Source organism: Lathyrus oleraceus, chromosome 6 (genome assembly GCF_024323335.1).
Source record: "Lathyrus oleraceus cultivar Zhongwan6 chromosome 6, CAAS_Psat_ZW6_1.0, whole genome shotgun sequence".
NCBI classification, from domain to species: Eukaryota; Viridiplantae; Streptophyta; class Magnoliopsida; order Fabales; family Fabaceae; genus Lathyrus; species Lathyrus oleraceus.
This window is the reverse complement of record NC_066584.1, coordinates 267,571,060-267,582,007: the sequence shown is the minus strand read 5'-3', so window position 1 is coordinate 267,582,007 and position 10,948 is coordinate 267,571,060. Positions and strand designations below refer to the sequence as shown.

At 35.1% G+C, this 10,948-nt stretch overlaps 1 protein-coding gene across 1 annotated transcript; it reads left to right on the top strand.

The window, feature by feature from the left end:
* Positions 1–246: 246 nt before the first annotated feature.
* Positions 247–1,994, top strand: LOC127097752 (cytochrome P450 71D10). The gene is made up of 2 exons (XM_051036243.1): positions 247–1,165; positions 1,261–1,994. The coding sequence occupies exons 1-2, from the start codon at positions 263–265 to the stop codon at positions 1,870–1,872; spliced, it is 1,515 nt and encodes a 504-aa protein (XP_050892200.1). The 5' UTR covers positions 247–262; the 3' UTR covers positions 1,873–1,994.
* Positions 1,995–10,948: the final 8,954 nt, after the last annotated feature.

The following is a 10,948-nucleotide window of genomic DNA, read 5'->3' as shown; positions in this document are numbered from 1 at the left end:
AAATTTTTTTTGATAAAATAATCATCATAAAAAACAAAAATAGAATAATAAAAATATTCCATACGAGTAAAAATTATTTTTAAATAATATTTAAATTTTGGAGAATATTTTTTTTAAACCACCTTTGAAACAAGTGAAATAATGCATCATGTGTATTATTGTTGTAATACTTTATAAGACTACATTATTATCTTGATGTGAGTCTTCTGTATATATAGATTCCTAAATCTAAACATCATTATTATCTCTACAGTCTATACTCATGGAGCTTCACAGCCATTTTTCAAACTTTACCTTCATGGCAATATCCGTTCTCTCCCTCTTGGTACTATTTAAAATACTTAAAAGCTTGAGTAGTTCGAAAACATCTAACACCAATTTACCACCAGGGCCATGGACACTGCCCTTCATAGGGAACATACATCAGATTATTAGCAGCTCATTGCCTCATCATTCCCTCAAAAATTTGGCACAAAAGTATGGACCTTTGATGTTCCTAAAACTTGGTGAGGTACCCTACATAATAGTTAGTTCACCCGAAATCGCCAAAGATATTATGAAAACACATGACCTCAGCTTTTGTGATAGGCCAAATCTTATGACGTTCACAATATTTAGTTACAACGCTACCGATATTATCTTCTCTGCATTTGATGAACACTGGAGGCAATTACGGAAGATGTGTGTTATGGAGCTGTTGAGTGTAAAGCGTGTCCAGTCGTTTAGGTCGATAAGAGAAGAAGAGGTGTTAGATCTTGTTAAATCAATAACTGCAAGTGAGGGATCAGTTGTTAATCTCTCTCATAAGGTTTTTGAAATGACGTTTGGGATAACGGCTCGGGCAGCTTTTGGAAAAAGAAGTAAACATCAAGAAGCATTCAGATCAGCACTCGATGAAATGTTAACTTTGATGGGAGGGTTTTGTATTGCTGATTTGTATCCTTCTATTAAAATACTTCAAAAGATGAGTACCGTAAAGAAGAAATATCAAAAACTTCACAATGAAATTGATATGATAATGCAAGATATTATAGACGAGCACCAAAGCATTCAGCGGGAACCAGGCAGGGATGAAGATATAGTCGATGCTCTTCTCAAGATTCAACACGAAAATGAACACTCACAACATCGCATTACTGATGTAACTATGAAATCAATCATTCTGGTTAGTTTACAATTAACACGATTATTTTATACTTGTGAAGAAAAAAAAGACTAATTTATAAATTTGCATATATATGTTATTGTTAATGTTTGCAGGACATTTTTGCTGCTGCTACTGATACATCGTCCGGGACTGTGTTATGGGGTATGTCTGAGATGGTAAAGAATCCAAAGGTAATGGAAGAAGCACAAGATGAGGTAAGAAGAGTGTTTGATAAAAAAGGGTATGTAGATGAGACAGAGCTGCACAAATTGACATATTTAAAGTCTGTCATAAAAGAAACACTAAGGTTGCATCCTATGATACCTATGTTACTTCCAAGAGAAAGTAGAGAGAGATGCAAAATCAATGGGTATGAGATTCCTGCTAAGACAAGGGTGTTGGTCAATGCTTGGGCTATTGGAAGAGATCCAAAGTATTGGGTTGAAGCTGAGAGTTTTAAACCTGAGAGGTTTGTGAATAACACAACTGATTTCAAAGGCACGGACTTTGAATTCATACCATTTGGTGCTGGGAGAAGGATGTGTCCAGGAATTGCATTTGCCTTACCCAATGTTGAACTGCCTCTTGCTCAATTACTTTACCACTTTGATTGGAAGCTTCCCAATGATATGAAGAATGAAGAACTCGATATGACTGAGTCATTTGGGATAACAGCAGAAAGAAAAGATGACCTATGTTTGATTCCTATTGTTCGCTGTCTTTGATATGTATTTAATTTTCCATCAACAAATATGACCATAGTTTTGTATTGTGGTTTATAGTATTGATGATGCAAATGTTTTAAAATATTATTAGATCGGTGATTTAAAATCACATGCTCAAGAAACACATCAAATAATTTCAATTACGTTTGTTGAATTTTTTTCGTCAAAAGTTAAAGTTTTTGAAGTTCAAGTCTATATCACCTTTCAATAGAATGAAACATTATAATTTTATCTGTTTCTCCACATTTTATTTCAAGTGTCTCTTTATCGGTATTTACGCTGTAGCTCATGTTTTTTATTGTTCTTATCAGTATATAGATCGAAGAGAAATCAGTCCATCTCTTTACAGGCCCAACTTTACTTAATCATGGATAAACCCATACCCGTATCGATTTGGCTCCATAGAGAAATGATAGTAAAATTCTGAAGAGATAACTATTGGTGATATATAATCATGTCACATATTGTGAAAAACGGTGTCGTAATAATAAAGTATAATCGGTTTTTTGATTGGCAAGTAATCTACAAGGATAGAAAAGAGAAAAGCAAGAAGAACATAATGAAAATGGTTATAAACTGTTATTTTTTTACTTTCTCTTGGAAACAAGATTACAAGTACTATAGAATAGCAAATAATCTCTGTCACCCTAATTAGGATTTATGTTATACAATGATGAGAGACTAGTATGTTATTTATCAGGAAACTAACATACTAAACTAATGAGCTTTTACACACAGGCAGATACACAAACTAACTTAAAGAAGAAACTAACTTAACAATTGGGCATAACAAACAGGCCCAATTCGAAATTTTAACAATCCTAGCATATGTGAACAGACTTCGACGGTATGCTAAGTTCATATCGATTTGTCGAACCAAGAAGCTACCCTTCGACCATACTAGTGTTCGATCCAATATCTCATAAATCTCCACCTTGGAACAAACTAGATTTCTTTACGCAACTTTATCAAATGCATATGGTGGGAAAAATGGCTACTTGGCAATGTCTTGGTGATCATATTAGCAACGTTGTGATCTGTCGAAACCTTCAACACTTGGATTTCTCCATACCCGATTATCCCTCTGATGAAATGTAGCCTCACATCGATGGGCTTGGTTCGCTCATGATAGGCTGAATTCTTTTACAAGTGTTTCTCACTTTGACTATCACATTTAACAATGATAACTCGACCTTGAAGTTTCAGCTCCTTAGCAAAACCTTCAAGTCACAATGCTTCTTTCACAATTTCAGTGAGGGTGATATATTCCGCTTCAGTGGTTGAGAAGGGAACAACCTTTTGAAGTGTTACTTTCCAACTGATTGTTGTGCCAAACACATTGAACACATATAGAAAAATAGATTTTCTAGAATCCATACAACCTGGATAATCAGAGTCTACATACCCTTCGATTTCTGCTTTACTATTTTCACCATATGTTCCACCATAAATTTGGACTCTGTTTAGAGACCCATTTATGTACCTTAGAATCCACTTCAATGCTTGTCAATGAGCCTTTCCAGAATTCTCCATGTACATGCTTACAAGACATACTGCATATACTATATCGGGTCTAGTACAAACCATAACATACATCAAAGAACCAATTATGTTAGCATATGGGATGCTATTCATATAAGTTCTTTCAACTCAGTACTAGAACACTGATCTATACTCATCTTTAATTGAGGGTTTGTCAGAATCACAATAGGCTTTGAATTTTACATACCAAACTTGTCGAGAATCTTCCGTAGGTATGTCACTTGAGATAAGTATAATTTGGGTTATTTTTTGTCTCTTCGAATGTCAATCCCAAGAATCCTGGATGCAGCTCCCAGATCCTTCATATCGAACTCCTTATTGAGTTCAGCCTTCACCTACATTACATCCTTGACATTGTTGCTTTCTATGAGAATATCACCCACATAAAGCAACACAATATCAAATGAATTTCCTGGTCGAAATCTGAAGTAAACACATTGGTCGAATCTCCTATTCCACTATCGATGAGATTGTTTCAGTCCATATAAAGATCTATTCATCTTGCACACATTATCTTTCTTTCCCCTTTCTTCACACCCTCCCGATTTCCTCATCACAAATGTTTGAAATGATATCCATACAAGAAAGCAGTCTTCACATCAATTTGTTCCAATTCTAGATCGAAATGCGCCACCATGGCAAGTAACATTCGAATGGACACGTGCTTCACAACAGGAGAGAACACATCATTGAAGTCGACACCTTCTTTATGAGTGAAACCCCTTGTGACCAATCTTGCCTTGTATCTCTTTGACGTCACTCCTTTGATTCCTTCCTTAACTTTGAAAATTCACTTACAACTGACAAACCTGGCTCCAACAAATTTCTTGATTAATTCCTATGTATGGTTGTCATGAAGAGACTTCATCTCATCATCCATGGCCTTCAATCCTTCAATCTTATTTCTAATCCTTATAACTTCCTTATAGTCTTTAGGTTCTTCATCTAGAACCTTACTTGCAGAGATTAAGGCATAAGCTATGAGATTTGCATACCCAATTCTTTGAGGTGGTTTGATGACCCTTCTCGGCCTATCTCTTGCCAACAGGTAGTCATCGAAATTTTCCTCAACTTCCTCAGTATCTTCGGAATCTTGTGCTTCTTCTTTGACATGATCTAGTATACGCAACTCAGCATCGACATGCTCCATGTCAACAGGAATATCTTCTTATTCCAACTCATCTTCAGATATCCATGCACTTCGACTAACGTCATCAGTTTTTTTGAAATCCTTCTCAATTTCATTAAAAACTACATCTCGATTGGTGATACAGCTCATGCGTCCTGACTCTAGGAACCATAACCTATAAGCTTTGACTCTTTTAGGCTATCCCATAAATATGCATATTAGAGCTCTATGTTCAACATTGTCTTGCCTAATGTGAGCATAGGCTATGCAACCAAATACTCTAAGTTTCTCGAGACCTCGTGGATGTCTCGACCAAACTTCTCCGTGTGTCTTCATATCTAATGCAATTGAAGGACATCTGTTTATCAGATATGTTATTGTCAAAACAACCTCTTCCCAAAACACCTTCTTTAACCCAACACTAGTCAAGATGCATCTAACCCTTTCCAAAATGGTTCGATTAAACCTTTTAACAAAACCATTTTATTGGGGAGTACCTGTAGTAGTTATGTTCCTTGTAATACCAGAGGCTACACAAAAACTGTCGAGCATCCCATTGCAAAATTCAAGGCCATTATCGGTTCTCAACCTCTTAACCTTTATGCAAATATGATTTTCTGCTAGATTCTTCCAACTTTTGAAGTTCTGAAAAGTTCCATGCTTAGTCTTCTTGATGAATACCCATAACTTTATGGAATAATCATCAACTATGGATAGAAAATACCTTGCTCCTGAATGTGATGGACACCTTGCAGGCCCCCAAAGATCAACATGGATGTAATCAAGAGATCCATGTGTTCTTTGTTTTCCTTTATTGAACTTCGCTTTGCAAGATATTTCAAGTACAGAAGGTTCACAAAGCCTTAGCTTTTCGAATTTGTCTCCACTAAGTAGATTTTGTTTCCCAATTTGACCAAACCCCTTTCACTGAAATGGCCCAATCTCATGTGTTAAATTTCTATTTTCAACAAAGGTTTCGTGGATGCAACATCTGCAGAGCCATTCATAATTTCACCTTCAAGGGTATAAAAGCCTTGTTTCTTCACGCCTCTTAAGACTTCCTTCGACCCCTTCATGACTTTTAAAATACTTTTCTATCCTTGAAAAATATATCCTTTCTTGTCGAATTCACCAAGAGAAATCAAATTTCTCTTCAAATCAGGTACATACTTGACTTCCATCAACAATCTTACTAACTCATCATGAAGCTTGAATCTCACAGATCCAACACCTACAATCTTTCAAGCTTTATTATCTCCAAGCAATACATATCTACCATCTTGATCATATATTTCCTCGAACAGATATTTGTTTGGAGTCATGTGCCAAGTGCAACCTGAATCTATAAACCACTCTTTACTTGAGTCGTGGCTTGAAGCCACAAGAACATCAAATGAGTCGAAATTATCTTGAACAATGGTTGTGTTGCCATTATCCTTACCTCTATGATCTTTCAGGCCTTCATGGCACACTTTTCTTGTATGACCCTCTTTCTTACAGAGGTAACATCAAATACCAGATGCATAACCAATATGAGACTTATGCTGACTTTTACCCTTCTTCTTGTCATACTTGCCACCTCACTTTGTGAATTTCTCCTTAACCGACAGGCCTTATTAAGTCGAAGATGGCTTGTGCTCATTTCGTTCATTTAACTCCTTAGAATACACGGCTGATTGAACTTCTTCAAAGGTCGGAGACTCTCTTACATATAAGAGAGTTTCTTTGAAGTGAGCATCTGATATGGGAAAAGCACACAACAACAACAACAGTGTTTGATCTTAGTCCTCGATCTTGACATTGATATTTTCAAGATCAAGAATCAACTTGTTGAACATATCTAACTCCTTATCCAGAACTTTTTCTTCATTCATCTTGACTGAATACATAGCCTACTTCAGGTAGAGGCGATTGACCAACGATTGGGTCATGTACAAACTTTCCAAATTCACCCATAACCGCAATATCATCGTCTCCTTCGAAAACTGACAAAGGACCTTATCACCAAGGCTCAATAAGATGGAGTTGTGGGCTTTCTCTACCATAGTCGTTTTTTTTATCCGTTAACGCATTGTCCATGGCTTTGGATCCCTTCAACAGTACTAAATAACCTTGTTGAACCTGTAAGGCTCTCATGTTCAAGTGCCACAGACCGAAATTGGTCACTCCAATGAACTTTTCAATCTCATATAAACGATTCCGGAATAAAAAAATATAATTCATTCCTTGATCGACAAGAAATCCATAAGCGTAGAAAAGAGGGAAGTAAGAACAATACAATGAAATTGGTTGTAAATTTCTATTCTTTACTTTCTCTTGGGAATAAGATTTCAAATGTTATAGAGTAGAAAATAATCTCTCTCACCCTAATTAGTATTTTCTTTATACAATGATGAGAGACTAATAAGTTATTTATAAGGAAACTAACACATTAAACCAATGGAATTTTACACATAGGCTCATTACACAAGCTAACTTAAGCAATCGAACATAACAAACATACTCAATTGGACATGCCAACAATCCTAGCATATTTCGACTACAACATGTGAGCAGACTTTAACGGCATGCTAAGGTCCATTAGAATTGTCGAACAAAAAAAACTATCCTTCGACCATACTAGAGTTCGATCTAATATCTCACATCACCATTAATATGTCAAATGTATGTCACCTAAGGTAACCTTCTAGGATTAGGGGCATATGCATGAATCTACCCTAACAAGCATCAGATCCAGGTACTAGGCAAAATGTACTGTTGGTAAGATGGACGGTTAAATAAAGACCTAGGGATGAGACCTATAAGGATTATTATAAAGAGAGGCAACATAATTATACCAAGTACACATTGATAAAAAAATTAACACATTATTTTTGTGTTATACACAATCAGTGACTTGTGTGTCAAAGTGTCTTTTGTAGATAACACCTATTCTGCTCGGTCCTTGACATCAACAACAACCGGACACCGATAAATAAATCTTCAAATCCTTATATTTAACTACGATGCGATATTGAAATATTTTGGTCTAGTGGCACTTCCTGTGAAATGTCTATATACGAGGGGATTCCTTAAATTTTTATTCAATATAAATGACAACCTCCAACTGTAAAGCGGGGCTTCCTAAGATGTTTATAGTTATTTAGACTACTCCTAGTGTTACATCATGGAAAACCTTCGTATACCATTCAAGGATTTTCCTACTCTCACACAAAACTACACAAATGGATTCTCTAGACCATATCAAAATTGCATTTACGACCGATGAAGGAAATTTCTAAGTAGCGAATGATGAACAAGGTGTTATCTTACCAAATAGGAGGCATATTGGAGGTCTAAAGGACGATGGATGGTCATATCTAAAGAGGATCGAAAATACACAAAACATATTGAATCCATATTTTATGAATTAAAGAAATTTAGAATGAGGTTGAACCCCGAAAAGGGCATTTTTAGGGTGCGGTCAAGGAAGTTTCCGAGATACAACCTTACTAAAAGATGATAGAAGTGAATCCTACCTAATACCAAGAAGCTGAAGGATAAGCTAGTTGCTCGATCCTAGTTCATATCCCAGTCACCCAATCATGTTCTCCCATTTTATAAACTTTTGATAAAAAAGATAACATTTGATTAGACCCTGAATGTGACATAGAATTTGCGAAGCTCAAAGAACTATTATCTTAATCGCCTTCCTTGGTACATACAAAAGAGATGAGACTCCAATTTTATTCCTTTTTAGTGTCCCAAGAAGCATTGGGAGCAAATTTGGCAAGTGAAAGCAACTTATCCAAGGACCCGATCTATTTTGTTGTGAAAGTTCTACATGGACAAAAAGTGTGGTAACAAAATGTAGAGTAGATTTCTCTGGACCTTGGGACGACGACCAAAAAATTGAGGAATTACTTCCTTGTCTATCTCATAGAAGTAAAAGTCAATTATCCAATCCAAAAAATACTCTATAAGGAAGATCTCCGTCAAAACTATGTTTGGATTGCGCGAGATATTGGAAAAAAAATGGTTGCACCAAAATTTGGGTTTTGATTATAACAAATTAGTTAAAGAATAATTGGGTATTATAATTTTTTTCAAGTGTGCAGGACCATATACTAACAAATTTTAGGAATAAACAAAATATTAGTTTTGTTAGTGAACATCTAAAGAGAATCTTAAATATCACAATCTGAAGGATCAGAAGCTGAAGACCAAACTTTGAAGAAGTCTTCATCTGAAGATCAGACTATAAAAAGATCAACGTTTGAAAACCAGACTTTGAAGAAGTCAGGACCTGAAGACCATACTCTTAAGAAGCATACTTCTAAAGATCAGACTCTAAAGAAGACACCTTTAGAAGATTAGAATCTGAATCTACTTAAATCTCAAAGATCCATGTGACTTTGATTAGTCACTATTAGAATATGACATTCAAAGAGTTGTTACTCTGTCAAAACATAAGCACACGTTTACTTTAGGATTTCTTATCTTTGTAATATTATAAATTCCTAAGTCTTTAAGAGACCTATTGTATTGTATTTTATATACACCTCTGATTCTATACCAAGTGTATTTCCCCCCAAAAAAATTATCTGTTAGAAGTCTCTTACTTAGTGTTTGAGCATTAAAGGTATCTTGCTTGTGTGATTTAGAATTTGAAGTCTCTTGCTTGTATGGATCATGAAGTTGGGCATGTCCCTGATAGAATATAAAAAAGAACTTATCCATCAGCTCCATAAAAACACAAATGTATTCACATGGATCCCCAGGACATTCCAAGGATACACGCTAACCTCATTTTACATTTTCTTCTTCTCAATGTCATTGCCAAACCAATCATACGGAAGAAGTGAAATATGGGCGATTAGATGAGGATAATCATCGATGAAAAAGTATTAAAAAGAGGTTCAAGGTGAAAAGACGGGCGATATAAGTGACATCAAGTACCCATCCTCCCGATTTGCATGGACTTTACTAACCTTAATCTAGAATAACCAAAGATCCTTACCTTCTGCCAAGCATAAACATATTAATCTACCATTTGTCGCTATACAAGTTGTTAAGATTCATGTATTCCTACCAAGGCTACAATAAATTTAAGATGAATCCTCTCAATGTCAATCATGACTAACAATTGAAATTATTACTACAAAGTGATGTCATTCAACTTTAACAACACTGACACCACCTATCAAAGGTTAATGGACATTGTGTTTTCAAACTAAATAAGGAAAATTAAATAGTCGACATAGTCGTAAAAACTTTGGATGAGAATAATCTTTATGAAGACCTAAAAGACATGGTGAGCTCTGTTATGAAGTACTTCATGCGTTTGAATATCCTGAAATACTTATTCGTAGTTTGGATGGAGAAGTTCAACGGATTTATCTTAGCTGGAAGAGGGATAAATGCCAAGTCCAATAAATGTTAGGCCATAAATATGAGGAATCCAACCACAATAAAGGAATAATTGATAGAGTGTATCATTTGTACTCTACCACTTTCTCTCATGTACTAGTGAGAAAGCTTTCCAATTATCCGTTGGACAAAAATCTAGGGATGAAATGGTCTAGAACAGGGGGATGAATTGACCGGTCCCCTTATACCATTTTTAAAAAGCAATTTTTTTTACAAAATCAGAATTTTTACCAGGGAAGCATAATAGAGCGAATGGATTCAAGAAATTTATGTTTCATTATCTTCCTAATAGGAATGACTCATTCAATATTAGAAACAACAAAGATAAATGAAGTTGCTCTAACAATAAATTTAATCCAAAAATTAGAGTTAACACAATCTTAATTAAAGTACAATGTTTAATTAAATAGATGCATCGCAGACCCAAGCCTATGTAATAAAAAACTATAATCACGATCTAAATTAAAATGACACAAGATGAAAAAATCTAGCACACATGATATTATGCAGAAATTTAAAAGAGATAGAGAACGAAAATTTACACCAGATATATAGTTGTTCGGAAATTCAGCCTCGTTATGCCTACTCCACTCTTCAATTGTTTTAACCATTGGAAATGGTAACATCTTCCACTATTTTTAATGTTTAAGATACAAGCAGTTTGGTATAGTGGATTATCATCAACCTGAACCCTAATATCCAAATGCTTTATCCAACTCAAATCTAAAATAATATTACATTATATTGATGAAGATTACTCAACTACGAATACTCAAGATGTTTAATGATATCAATGCATAAAAACTTTCTAGGAATAATATTCCTGCTCCAAGCTTCAATTCTGTTGCACCATTTACTTAGATTTGACGAAGACTTGTCTTAGCGATTATTCTAACAAAGAATAATTGGAAAACTCAAAACTTTATTCTGTGGACACCTTTACTAGGATCCACCAAATCCTTCCTTTGAGTATTGAAAAAATCTTTTCTTGCTTGA

What these genes read in the sequence shown, in the direction of transcription:
- LOC127097752 (XM_051036243.1), top strand. Translation starts at nt 263, where the DNA reads ATGGAGCTTCACAGCCATTTTTCAAACTTTACCTTCATGGCAATATCC. An exon ending in CTATGAAATCAATCATTCTG is followed by an intron (nt 1,166 to 1,260) that starts GTTAGTTTACAA and finishes TAATGTTTGCAG; the next exon opens with GACATTTTTGCTGCTGCTAC.